At 35.5% G+C, this 15085-nt stretch overlaps 1 protein-coding gene across 2 annotated transcripts in view; it reads left to right on the plus strand.

Moving 5' to 3' along the window:
• Positions 1-10093, plus strand: part of PREP (prolyl endopeptidase) — a 163420-nt gene extending 153327 nt beyond the window's left edge. For both annotated transcript variants that reach the window (XM_031964471.1, XM_031964470.1), the window contains exon 15: positions 8928-10093. In XM_031964471.1, coding sequence (XP_031820331.1) covers positions 8928-9222 — 295 coding nt within the window. In that variant the 3' untranslated portion in view covers positions 9223-10093. The remainder of the gene's footprint in view (positions 1-8927) is intronic.
• The last annotated feature ends 4992 nt before the right edge of the window (positions 10094-15085 follow it).

Consider the following 15085-nt stretch of genomic DNA (forward strand, 5'->3'; position numbering starts at 1 on the left):
AAGAGAAACTTTAAAAGCTCTTAAAATTTTGAACTTATTAAGTATATATCACAAATTGAATAATAATAGAAGAAAGAAATTATAAGAAATAGAAACTATGTCAGCTTCTGGGAGCACAGTGAGATCAACCCAAAAATTGACTTGCTTGCTTCATGAGATTCTAATCAGATATCATTGGTTTCTTACACCTGATATTTATCAACATTTCTTTATTTTCCTCAGTTTTTAAATTTTGCTTTTAAGAGGCTATTTATTTTCTCCTAATGCTTAGGAGGCAAGAACCTCCTCGGCTAAATTACCTAATTAGGCTAAATTGAGCAAAATAAGGGAAAGAGTGTTATACAGAATTTGAAAATTGGAAGAGTTCCATCAGCCATCTAGTTTCAGCCATGCACAAAAGGAATCTCCCCTAGGAACATTAGCTGACACAAGTAGTTCTTCAGCTTCTGTTTAAAGACCTCAAACAAAGGGAAAGCCACCTCTCATGGAAGCCCATTCCAGTTTTGAACAACTGGAAGTTTTTGCTGATATCAAGCTTAAATTTGTCTCTTTACAGCTTTCACCCACTCCTCCTGCTTCAGTCTTCTGGAGTTAAGCAAAACAAATCTACTGCCTCCACCTGACAGCTTTTTAGACCTTCAGATATTTGGAGATGGGCATCTTTTTCCTACTAAGTCTTCTATTTTCTGGAACTCCAGAACTACTTCATCCCTAATAACTTCCCCTCATATAAGGGGTAAGCAAAGAAGAAGAGAATTAGCTTTTATGCTGTGCCTAAAATAGGCCAGGCACTGTGCTAATTACTTTGTAATATCAAATTTTATCCTCATAATTCCTTTTTGAGGTAGATGCTGGTATTATCTGCTTTGTACAGTTAAGGAAAGAGAGGCAAATAAAAGGTTAAGTGACTGATCTAAGATCACACAGCTAATACATGTCTAAGAATGGATTTTATTTTGTTTTTATTTTTTTCATAATTATACCTTTTTATTGACAGAACCCATGCCTGGGTAATTTTTTTACAACATTATCCCTTGCACTCACTTCTGTTCCGATTTTTCCCTTCCTTCCCTCTACCCCCTTCCCTAGATAGCAAGCCATCCTATACATGTTAAATATGTCACAGTATATCCTAGATAACAATATATGTGTACAGAACCAAACAGTTTTCTTGTTGCACAGGAAGAATTGGATTCAGAAGGTAAAAATAACCCAGGAAGAGAAACAAAAATGCAATCAGTTTACATTCATTTCCCAGTGTTCTTTCTTTGGGTGTAGCTGCTTCTGTCCATCATTGATCAGTTGAAACTGAGTTATATCTCTTTGTTGAAGAAATCCACTTCCATCAGAATACATCCTTATACAGTATCGTTGTTGAGATATATAATGATCTCCTGGTTCTGCTCATTTCACTTAGCATCAATTCATGTAAATCTCACCAGGCCTCTCTGTATTCATCCTGCTGGTCATTTCTTACAGAACAATAATATTCCATAACATTCATATACCATAATTTATCCAACCATTCTCCAATTGATGGGCATCCATTCCTTTTCCAGTTTCTAGCCACTACAAACAGGGCTGCCACAAACATTTTGGCACATACAGGTCCCTTTCCCATCTTTAGTATCTCTTTGGGGTATAAGCCCAGTAGTAGCACTGCTGGATCAAAGGGTATACACTGTTTGATATGAGAATGGATTTTAATTCCAGTAGACCTGTGTATGATACATAACACTGTCTTGCCTCTCTGTGAACTCTTTGTAAACTCATCAGTAACATTCTTACAATATGGTGAGCAGAACTGAATACAACACTACAGATATAGTCCTATGAAGGTAGAATACAATGGGATTACCACTCTGTTCATCAGTGCAGCCCAAGACCACATTCACTTTTTTCTCCATCAAATCATACTCCTTCAAATTGCATCTTAAGTTTGATAAAATCCTCAAATATTTTCAGAACAACCTGGCTTTTTACTCCACTGTCTTATATTTGTGAAATGTATTTATATATGGTACCAAAGAATGTTTAACTACTCATAAAGGTAAACTTCTCCTTGTTGAATTTTATCTTATTAGAGTCAACCCAGTGCTCTGACCTGTCAATGTCTGATCTTGCTATGTCTCCCTCCATTTTCCTTTTGAGATTCTTGACTTTTTGTTCTCTAGGATCTAGAAGCAAAATTGGGGTAGGATAGGAAGCAAAAGGTAGGAAGGAAAGGGGCTTACTAATACCTGATTCCAGACTGTACTACAAAGCATTCATTTGCAAAGTTGTTAGAACTGGTTAAGCAGTAGTGAAGTCAATTAATGGATAGACTGAAATGTTGTATATAGGAAGGGAGAATAATATTTATTAATCAATCCCAAAGATGCCAACTACCATGGTAAGAACTCATTATTTGGTAAAATTTTTGGAAAAATTGGAAAGAGTTCTATAATAAATTCGGTTATGGGAAATAGGCTTTGGACAATAATCTTACAACGATATACCATAATAAACTCCAGATAGATATAGGACTGAGATATAAAAGGTAATATAAACAAATTAGAAGAGAATCAAAAGAGATAACTTTTTGTAACCTTGGATAAAGGAAGAATACTAAATAAAATCTTCACAGCAAGTTTCTCTGTGACTCTGGATTCTCTGCTGCTAATACAAACTCTACTCCCCATCCCCAATTGCCCCCTCCCTAAATCCTATTTCCTTCATTTTTTTCTCCTCCCACAGTATCCTATTCCATATTTAACCAACCCTTCCACTATGCTCTCTGAAATGCCTGCTACATGGTTATTAAATTTGCTTTCCTCTCAAATCTTTTCCTTTCTTTTTCTCTCTTCTAGCACTGAGTGAGACATGGCTACTTCTTGAAAACCCTTTTTCATCCCTGAAACCTTTTTATTACTAGGCGTACTTAACTTATTCCCTGGATTCACTGATCATGAGGTTGGGGAAGTTGAAATGCTTTGTGCTCCCTTATTATCTATCCGTTCTAGACTTTCCTATAGAAATCTTTGTTCCTTTGAGATTCACATTATTTAGATTTACCAATCAGTTCTGTTCCTGCTAACTATTATCATTTGACCTTTCTCTCCCTCTTTCCCTTCCTCCCTTGATCTCCCACCGTCCTTCCTGTCCTATATCACCAGCTCCTTTTTGTACATCTCAGTGAACAACTCAAGTTCTGACTTCTTTCTTTACAATTCCTAGCCTCATGTTAAGGGACTTCATCATTCATCTTGATGTTGCCTTAATTATCATAGTTTCTCAGTCTACTTTTCCACTTCACCCCAGCTATACACAAAAGTGGCCATACCCTTCATCTTGCCACTACCCACAAATGTTCCACTTCTGTGTTCATGAGCTCCAAAATTTTCTTGATCTGATCATAACCTTTATCATTCTCTCTTTTCTTATATAACATAATTTCTAAGGGTTCTTTAATCTGTTCATTCCTTAATTGTTTCTCAGATCATCACCCTTGCACTGATTATAATTTTCTGTCTTAACAGCTTCAGTACCTTGGTGAATCAGTTTAGCTCTGTGCTGTCCAATACATAAATCTCTTGCCTCCTCTGTCCATCTTAACTTGACAAACTCCAATCTTGGATAATTCACTACATTTACTTTATTTCTTTCTGAAAGGAGATGAACAAAATTATAAAATTGGCTTGATGGGGCCCACTACAAATTTATATTATGTATTTTCAACTGGACTTTCACTGCAAGCAAGGTGCACTTCAAAAATCCACTCAGTAGTCCACTCATCTTATAGTGTTTATTCCAGACTTTTACATTTCTTTCTTTAAGCCTCTCACAAAATCCCCTCATCTGCCCAGTTTAGGACCTTGCTTTATATAATTCACTGAAAATTTTGAAGGCATTTATTGAGAGTCCTTTTCTGTCCTCCTTTTCATATCACTCATTTATCTTCTCTCAATATTTCCTTCATCCCACTACTCTCCCACAAAGAGGTAGCCTTTAGCCTTGATATCACTTTCCAAATTCTCCAGCAGATTATACCTGCCATCACCATCCCTACCCCCATTTCACTCTTTCTGTATCTACTGACTCATACTTTGCTGTATATAAACATACTTATACTTTCTCCATTCTTTATTTAAAAAAAGAGAAAAAGCCATCACTTGACCTAACCATTCCTGATAGCTACTATCCTTTTTCACTTCCCTACCTTGTGGCCACCTTTCACTGCTTTCTTTGATTTATTATTTAGTATTTTCCCCCTAGATAGGTGTAAAACAATTTTTAAATATTTGTTTTTAAAACTTTGAGTTCCAGATTCTCTCCCTTACTTCTTCCCCATCCCCATTCCCCCATCATTGAGAAAGTGCATGCAAAGTCATGCAAAATATTTCCATAAAAGTATCTCACTTGCATTCTGATATATGTATATATACGTATGTATGTGTGTGTGTGTGTGTGTGTGTGTGTGTGTGTGTGTGTGTGTGTAGAGAGAGACAGACATATATAGTCAAATATGTATGTGAGTCTACATAACCTGATCTCATTATTCAAGGACAGCCAGGTATGCAGTGCATTGAGTGCTGGGCGCGGAGACAGAAAGATTCATCTTCAGTTCATCATCAGTTCAAAATTAGCCTCTGACTTTTAATAACTATGTGACCCTAGCCAAGTCAGTTAACCCTGTTTGTCTCAGTTTCCTCATATGTAAAATGAGCTAGGGAAGGAAATGACAACCAATCCTGTATATCTGCCAAGCAAACCCTAAATAGGGTCACAAAGAATTGGACATGAGAAACAACCAACCAACAAAACTCATTAAACTCAAGCTGTTTTCCCGTCTTGTATCAACTGCCTTTTGTGCATTTCAGATTGGAAATTTCATTGATATCTCAGACTTGCCATATCAGAAACAGAAATCCCCATCTTTCTTCTTAAACCCTCCCTATTTCTCAGCTTTCAAAGCTGTCAAAGGCAATCAAGATCACAACTTCTGTCATTCTTTGTGACTCTGTGACCCCATTTATCCTATCTGTTGTTAAATTTATTGTTTTTATTTTAACAATATGTGTTTTCTTCAGTAATACAGACACCATCCTTATACAGACCCTTATCATCTTTTTGCTAGACTATTCTGATGGCCTTCTAAATTCATCTTCCTTTCTCATCTCTTCCCATCCAGTCTGACCTCTACTCAGCTGCCAAAGTGAGCTTAAAGCATAGGTCTGACCATGTTAGGCCCTACTCAAAAAGCATCTGTTCAGAGTGAAATATAAACTCCTTTCTTTGACATTTAAAACTCTTTATAGCTTGTCTCTGTCTTATACTTTTGTCCCCCACACTCTGTAGTCCAACTATGCTGACCTGCCCGATCTTCCAGACACAAAATACTTAATCTCTCAGTTCCATACATTTGCACTGGCTATATTCCCTGTGACTAGAATGTTCTCCCTCCTCACTTCCCACTCCCTATCTTTCCTGGCTTCCTGCAAGATAAAGCTGAAACTGCACAAAGACTTTCCTGATCTTGCTTGCCACAGTTCCAGTTCCTTCTTTATCTTCCATTTACTCTGTGTATGTCGTATCTCAACATATTTATTTGTGTATTGTCTTTCCCTTTAGGATATGAGTACCTTGAGAGCAAGGACAATGGTAGTTGTGTTGGTTTTTTCCACTCGCTTTCTTGAATTTTCAGTACTTTAAGCATGATATATGGCACACAGAAATGTTGTAATAAATGCTTGATGACTGACTAATAAAGGTCTGCTATCTAAGATAAATAGATAACTATTTCAAAGCTGGAATAGAATAGTTATTCTGCGTCGATAAATAGTGAAAAGTTATTAAAGAATTCCAAACTATCAACAACTATATAAAAATTTTTGCAGGTTACTTATAATAATAAAAGAAATGCAAATTAAAACAATTCTGGATGTTGGTGAAGGGCTATGGTTTTAAAAATAAAACTACTAATGTACCAGGCAACTAAGAGAATTCCTATCATTTAAGTTATGGTATAGGAATAGCATAGAATGTTGTTACTAGAAGAAATAATAAAGGGGGTAGATTTAGAGAACCTGGGAAGATTTGTATGCACTAATGAGGAGTGAAGTGAACTAAACTCAGAACACTTGTTGGATATAATCACTACAACGTTGTAAAGAAAAACATCCTTTAAAGATTAAAGTAGCCACCTAGGAGTACAGAGGACTGATGATGAAGCATGCTACCTACTCTTGGGTAGAACCATAGAGCTGCGAAATGAGACATACATTTTTGTATTTGGTCATTGTCTGCATTCATTTTACTTTATTATGATTATGTTATCCCTCCTTCCTCCCCCCCCCCAAAAAAAAAAAAGATTTTGTGTTAAAGAGTAGTAATGCCAAAAAAAAAAAAAGGAAAAAATAGTCATGTATATTTTTTTTACTTTCTCAAAAGAGAACAGGATAAATTTCAGAAAGAGACAAAAGAGGACAACTTTAAGACTAAAGTGCATTAAATTTGCGTGCGTGTGTGTGTGTGTGTATTTAAACAAGCTATAATAGATATTTGTGATTTCATATAAAAGCCATCGTTTTTTGTTCTCTTCATATGGAATAGTGATGGTTTTAGTGTTTGTCAAGTTCAGAATAACAATGTTTAAAAATTGAAATTAAAAATGTCCTAGAGAAAAATGAATTCAGAACAAAGTTTAAAGGGGAAGAAAAAGTAGATGTAGTTGTATACCTTTTCCACTGGTTGTTTTTTTTGTTTGTTTGTTTGTTTGTTTTTTAAAATTTTCTCCCTCTAAAAATACTTATATTTAATATAGTCTTCAAAATTTGCTTGGGGTACTCCACTGCCAGGCTGCTTCTCCTGGAGTGTTATTTATCTCCAAGCTTAATTGGAACTTTTTTTTCTCTTAATATTTTGGGAACAGTTATCCACGCAGCTTACTTACGGTCAGCAAAAGACTACCTCTGTATTTTGTAGTTAAATACCCAGCAGCTTTTCTGTGATTCAGGCACAGGCAATCTATTTACCTTGATTGACTGTGAGAACTAATTATGGGAACAACCTTGCCATTCTCTCTGCTTCTTGTGTGAATTGAAATTTAAATACTGTTGTTCCTTTAGCAGTGGTTTGTGTCACAAATTTCAGATCCAGAATGCTTTAACTAAGGACTGCCATAAAATTGACTTTCAAAAGAGTTTACATTAAAACAAAATATTTTCAAACCATATTTAATCAGAAGCCTTAAAATCTTGAGCATTTTGTTTAAATCCAGTAGTTATAAAAAGATTGGAACTTTCTGATTTTTATTATTGAAGGAAACTCTTCTACTAGTGAGGTGAGCACTTTTTCTTTAACTTAAGATTTTTAGAACTGAAAACCTACAAAATTATTATTTAATTCTCTAAACCAGTTTTTTAATGTGTTCCTTAGAGTCTCTAAGAGTATCTAGTACTTTCAACTATATGGTTTGAAATAAATGGTTAATGAAATATTAGGCCAAAAAAAAATCAGTCAAACCAACTGATTAAAAAGTTGGTTTTATTTATCTACATAAGGTAATAGACTAGGCTGATGTTCTAGATACATGAAATTCTAAATGAACTCTTATTTCTATTAAAAAATTATCAGTGTACATTTTGAGCTTAACCTGGTGGTGTGGTCTGTAGGGAACAGCATGTTGAAGACATCATTGGACTTAGTCTCTGCCACAATTTTGTATGGCTTTGGCTAAATCAGTTAATTCCTCTAAGGCTCAGTTTCCTCATCTTTGCTGTCTCCTGACAGAGTGGTTATAAGAATTAATGCAACAATACATAAAGCACTTTTTAAAAACTATAAAGCATATATAAAATATGTAACAAATATCAGATTGTTTAAAATTAAATTACTAAAGAAAAACAATGATTTCATTAATAAATATAATAAGATGTATAATTGTTAATAATTTATTGATAATGCCCTTTTTCTACTGTTCAAGAGATGTTCTTGAACCTAAATTCTCTTATATTCAAAAGGACATGTAAATCAAGATATATGACCATCTATCAGGTCAAGTCAATAAGCATTTATGAAGCACCTACACACCTGCCAGGTTCTGTGCAAAGTGCTGAGCATAATAGTCTCTGGTCTCAAGGAACTCATAATTCAACAACTATGTACAAAGATGACAGACAGGATAAATTGAATAAAATTAGGAGAACTAGGGGAGGCTTCTTACAGGAGGTAGGATATGAATTAAAGGAAGCCAAAAGCCAGAGGTAAGCAGGAAGGTAATAACAGGAATGGGGGGGTGAACACGGCTCCTGCCCCTCCGTAGGGTGGGTATGCCATGGAATTCACGGGACAATTCCAGTATTTGGCCAAGGTTTGGCGTGTGCCCAGGCCTGGAGGGGCCAAAGTAAACCAGACTTGTCTTTAAGAGGCCAGAAATAACAGGAATGGGGGGGGGGGGGGGGGGGGAGGGGGCAATCAGTGAAAATGCATAATCAGGAGATGTGTATTTTATTAAAGTGTTTTCAGCTTCAGATTTAGTAACCTTCCCCCCCTTTCCCTCTCTCCCCCCTTCACTTTCCTTCTCCCTCTTAGTAACTTTATGATCTTGGCTGAGTCACTTAACATATTTCAGCCTGTTTTCTTCATATAATTATATCATCTACTTCCCTACTTAATCCTATTTGACATTAAATATTCTCTCAAATGGTTCATTCAGTTGCTTGTATTAACAGTAGTTTCAATTAACAATAGTTTTCCATATGTTATAAGGACTAATTAGGTTAATGTTTCCTCAGTGCCAGAATTTAAACAGGTAAAGAGAATAAGTTGATAAAATAACCCCACCATTTTTAATCATTCTTAAAAATAAACGATGTCTTGCATGTCTTTGTTATTCTCAATACTGAACCACATACAATTATTTGTGTTTTTTTTTTTTTTTTTTTAAGGTATTCTCCATTGCATAACATCAGATTACCTGAAGGGGAGGGTGTCCAGTATCCATCCATGTTACTTCTCACTGCAGATCATGATGACCGCGTGGTACCCCTTCACTCCCTGAAGTTTATTGCAACCCTACAGTACATTGTGGGCCGCAGCGGAAAGCAGACCAACCCTCTGCTCATTCACGTTGATACCAAGGCAGGCCATGGAGCAGGAAAACCCACTGCTAAAGTTATAGAAGAAGTCTCTGATATGTTTGCCTTTGTAGCACGGTGCTTAAATATCGATTGGATTGAATAAGTGGAATTCTCAGCTCCTATTGTATCCCCAAAATAAACCTCAAGGGCTTTTAACCACCATTTACACAGAGAAACCAGTGGGCATAGTACTTGTATTTGAGAACACTGTTCCTCATACCCAAGAACCACAGTTCGTTCTTCCAGTGCCCCAAATTGCTGTGGGAATTTTACCTTTTTTAAAAAAGGCTTCTCCTTTTTATCATTCCCTGGGAGTGGCTTTTTCTGCCATATTCAGACATATGTTTAAAAAAAGAAAAAAGCATGTTTAGACAAAGAGCTAAATTGCAGCAAATGCTGATGTGAACACTTAGATTTCCAGAGTTTTAAAATGGTAGTCAAGCTGCCTATGAAAACCTCTTAATGTTATTTGCTCCCAAAACCTTATCCAAGTCACCTGTAAGTAAACATAAGAACTGTAATAACACAAAACCAAAATTTCTTTACAACCATAATAAATGTTATTTATGAATAGGAGGCTTTATTTCTGGTTCTTTACAAATTACTGGTGGGAGGGATCACTAAATTTCTAATCAGACTGGATTAAATCAGTTTTCTCTCAAAATATGAACTTTGCCCAGCTTTGCAACAATATGATTTTCAAAATTTAAGTCATTTTATATTCTTTGGATTAACAGCTGTGTTTTTTTTTGTTGTTGTTGTTGTTTTTCAGTATTTCACTCTTCCATTGTCTGTACCTACCTCCTAACAAGCTCTTTTTTGTTTAAATGCCTCCTATAAAAATGAATGGAAACTGGAAAATGATGGCTGATTCCTAAAATGCAAATTTTAATTCCTTTCCTTAAGTTTAAAAAAAAAAAAAAAAAAAAAAAAGACTTGTGGAAATCCCAGGTCCTTCCACCTCTCATTGCTATCTGTGATCAGTGACTCTTTTATCATGGGACCCAAATATACATTCCTTAAACTTTCTAAGCAGATACTTCTTTTTAAAACTTCTTCCCTATCAGGAGGATATGTTTTAGATGTAACTTAGTTATCTTACTATGTTTCCTTTTCTCTCCTCATCAGAGCCGAAGAAGGTATGCCCATATTAAAGTACCATACAATGACATAATAGACTTTTCTTCTACAAAATAAAATTAATTATTCCAGTTCTTTTCATTTATCCAGATAGGTCTTAATTTTTAACACTGCTAGTCATACATTCTAGTACTCTTTGTGCACACCTCAGATTGAATAGGTAGTTTTTTCCACTAATGAACATTGCCAAGCTTTGTAGAAGGGTAGTAACTTGGTTTATTTCTGCTCATTGCACTTGTAGGATCATGGTTTTTTAAACCCTGACTATGCAGAACACTGCTGGCATGTAGTTAACTTGTGTTTCACTCTTGCCCTTCTCAACCCATTGTCTCTCTTGCCATCTTCTCAGAAACTGACATTGTTACCATAAGGCCATAGAAATAGCAATACTGCCCAACAAACCAATTTGTGTCACTCCTAAACAGCATGCTAGGAAAAAGCCAATAAAATGTATTTGCACACTTGAGCCAGAAGGCCTTCTCTCTTTTGATCAACTGATTTGACTATGTACAGACATCTGAATTGTACCTGTGTTTCTCTTGAGAGCCTAAAGGCTAGTGGAGAAATGTGTAATTACATTAAAAACATCAATAAAATCAAAATTGATTTTTAAAAGTGAAAAGTATTTGGAAGTTATTATGAAAAAATTCTCTTTTTTTTTTTTTTCTTTTAAATGGCATTTGGATTGTTCAGGGAATTGTAGCTGAGTGGTATCTTTGACTTACCCACACCCACCCCATTTTTAAACTGTTGCATTTCAGAGTAGCTATACCTTTTTCGGGGTAAGGGGCTTGAATTGATTTTAAAAAGATGCTTTTCCCGACAGATTTATTTAGGGTACAAGTACCAATTTTTTTTTAAATTGTTTTTGATGCTTGAAATAAAATCAGTCAACTTAAACATATGGTTGGAATCCAGAGCTTAGTCATTTCCAATTGGTTATTGAAAACCAAGTCTGGCCCCCTTTTCCATTCCTGACAATTTATAACAATAATAATTATTATTATTATTATGCAATATTTATATAGTGCCTGCAATATGCCAGGCACTATGCTAAACACTTTACAAATATCTCATTTGGTCACAACAACCCTGGGAGGTAGGTGTTGTTATTTCCATTTTACAACAATGGAAACTGAGGCAAAGGGAGATTGTGACTTCTCCAGGATCATACAGTATCCAAGGTTGGATTTGAACACAGCCTAATAGAGGAGTTTATGACAAAATCTAAAGCTAGATCTAAAATTTTAAAATTTGTCAACTCACCACTTTGCATGTCACTCAGAAGCCAGACACTAGCCAATAAAAATAAAGAGTACTGGATGTTTTAAAGAAGAGTAAAAGTATAAGAATTAATATTTTAAATTATCAATATGCTTAGTATATCATTACTATTCATAACATGAAATAAAAATATGTTATATCATCAATTGTTGTTGCTACTAATTCTTATTAAGAAAGCTCATACCACTGAGCATGGGTAGAGGGGTGGACCATGAGGATGGGTAATAATGCCTGTTTTGTTGGCAGTTCCTTATTAATGGTTTATTTTAATGTATCTAGTTGGGTGGCTATAAACCACATTGTAAAACATTAAGTCACGCCTGGTCCATCTTTGAATAAACTGGTCGATGGGCTTTACAAGATTTACTTTCCCTAATTTTTTTTTTTTTTGAAGAAAGCATTTTATATCTCTTCCAAGAATTTGAAGGACTCTAGACTTAACGCATCTTAAGAGTGTAAATTTCTTCAAGGAATTCCTCTGTAGACTTGATAGGAAGCGGGCAGTATAATTAAATGGAAGGAACCCTAGGTCCCAATTTGGGTTTACCACTGATTACTGTGACCATCAGCAAGTAATATCCCCTCAATTATCTTCAGTTTTGTTTTATTCCTGACCTGATTTAGTCCCTGAAGAGAATTCCCAGTTTAACACCATCAGCAGCTTACAGGCTAAAGATTTATTTAGGACACTTAAGAGGTAAAATAATTTACCCTTTATCACATAGCCAGGATATCACAAACATGGTACATGAACCCAGTTTCTTCCCGACTCCACATAAAGCCCTTCCAATAACTGTCATACTGCCTTTCAGAGCCTCAGCATCTCTCTCAAAAGGAACAGGTGAAACTACTGCTTCAGCTCTGAAATTCTGTCATGAAAATATTTGAAAAAGGAACAATTGTTAAAAGTATCCTTGTTTTCATTTGCAGCAAATGTTGACATTGCCAAGTTCTTTTTATAAGTTACTTTTAAAGCATGTTAGATGGATGATGGGAATTACTCCAAGAAAATTGAAAATCATATTTCTAGTGAAATGAAGGAAGAGAGAAAAGTACAATACACATGTGAATGCAGTAAATACATGGATGGTGACAGCATTGACCCTTTCCATTACATCTCTTTTCTTTTCTCTTATGAGATTAAACAGAATAATTACTCTTTAGACACAAAATTATTTTCTCATACATGATGTAAACTCATTTTCCCCCTCATCCTTTTCAGTCACTTCAACTACTTTTTCAACTTTATAAGAATTGCCATGTACAGTATCTGGAACACAGTAGGTGTTTAATAAATGATTAAAATTGGTTGATTTTGTATTTATCATTCCATATAATTTGCCTGTAGATAAGTGTCCCTGGAAAACTAAGCTTAATGCTATTGTGAAAAAAAAAATGATAACTTCAGCTATGACTCGATTCAAATGGAAGCATTAATATACAAAGATATCTGATTGAGAAAAGAGCAATCATACACATTCACCCACAATTAAACCACTTCATTAATTTTTTTGGTAAGTCTTACGTTCTATTACCTGATGGAAAGTAATCAAGCAATTTATTTTCCCCATTAAAAAGGATGACTACCAGGAAGATGTGATTTTAATATAAGAGGAGTTTTCTAGGCCAATAGGAAAATTTCTTATGCAAAGGCACTTCCATCACTCAGTCCCTTGTAGTAAAGGGATGTTACTGTTGTCCTAATTTATCAAATTCAAATTCTCTAGAAAGTCATGTAAATTCAGCTTCCGTTTCCTATGTAGGAAAAATTCTGGTGGCCTGGGCTTTTGCTCCCAGTGAATGTAGTAAATGAGATAAGACCAGTAATTCATCCAGTGATGCTCCTGTTTTTTATCAAGTGGTTGATGTATTTATTATTCTCATCAGATCCCAATTCTTTGAAATAATGGCCTATTTTTGGAGGGATTGACCTATGTTTCTCATCTCTCTAAGCTTAAGATGGGATCCAGTAACAACAGCCATCTTTGTTTATTAATGCTACCATGTGAATTAAGAGTCAGCTTAGCTGAAGTTATCCTTCCTAATTTTTTTCTGACTCAATAGCATTAAGCCTAGTTTTTTAGGGTCACTCTACAAGCAAAGTCTATGGAGTGATAAATACAAAATCAATAATTTTAGTCAGTAAACATTTATTAAACACCTATTGTGTTCCAGACACTGTACTGGGGAGCTGGGGATATAAAACCAAAAATTAATGTCAGCTCATTTCCTCATGAGGAAAAACGTTGAGACATGGACATATATAAGTCTAGATAAGATATATACAAAATTAATGCTAAGTTATATTTGGAGGAAGGCACCAGCATCTGGGGAGTTCAGAAAAGTCCCCCTTTGTTAATAATGGTAGTTGAGCCCAGAGTTGAAGGAAACTCTGGATTGTGAGAAACAGAAGTGAGCAAGTGAATTCATGCCTGTGACAGGCAAGAAGATAAAAAATGAAAGAATCATAGGAATCTTGGCAATCAGCCATAGGACTATAAATGTAGAGTTGAAAAGGACTCCTCAGAGGCCATCTACCAAAATTAGAAAGACAAAGTACTTTGCCCGATGTCCCACAGGTAATAAGAGTAGTAATGGAGAGTAAGTAGAGTTGAATCAGGTCCAGTGACCTGGTTAGCATTCTTTCCACCATACCATAGAACTTGTTCACTGGACCAAAAAACACATTAAAGGGAATAATATCTAAGAACTATGGAAAGGTAGACTGAAACCAGGTTGGAAAAGGCTTTAAAGGGCTAGCAATCCACAGGTCAATAATTATTTATTAGGGGATTGGGAGGGAAGAAAAAGAAATAAGTGTTTATATAATGCCTACTACATGCCAAGCACTTTATAAATATCTTATTTGATCCTCATAATAACCCTCTGAGGCAGGTGCTATTATCCTCATTTTGCAGTTGAATAAACTGGGATAAAAATTGTGATTTTCCCAGTTACACAGCCATTAAGTATCTGAAGCAGGATTTAAACTCAGACCTTTCCTACTCCCGGTCCAGTTCTCTCTCCACTGTATCCCCTAGAAGCTTCACCTACTATATTCTATGCACTATGATAAGCACAAAGAAAGGCAAAAAGCAATTCTTGCTTTCAAGAAGCTCATAGTCTAATGAAGAAATCAACATGCAAACAACTATTTTACAAATAAAATAATAGGTACAAAATATTGATGATAATCTTGGAAAAGGGGTGCTTGAATTAAAGGGAATCAGAAAAACTTCCTGCAGAATATAGGAGTTGGAGCTGTTTCCTAAAGGAAGCCAGAGAAGCTAGGAGATGGAAATAGAGAATTCCAGGTATGAGCAACAGATAGTGAAAATGCATGAAGTAGGGAGATAGAGTGTCACGTGCAAGGAGCATGCACGAATCCAACATCAATGGATTGCAGAATAAGCAGAAGGGAGTAAGGTACAAAGGAAAATTGGAAAAGAAGAAGGGGGCAGGTTAAACAATATTTTAAAAGCCAAAGAGGAGACTATATATTTGATCCCCGAGGTAATAGGGAGCCACTGGGGTGTAATGAG

This window comes from Sarcophilus harrisii, chromosome 4 (genome assembly GCF_902635505.1).
Source record: "Sarcophilus harrisii chromosome 4, mSarHar1.11, whole genome shotgun sequence".
Classification (NCBI taxonomy): Eukaryota; Metazoa; Chordata; class Mammalia; order Dasyuromorphia; family Dasyuridae; genus Sarcophilus; species Sarcophilus harrisii.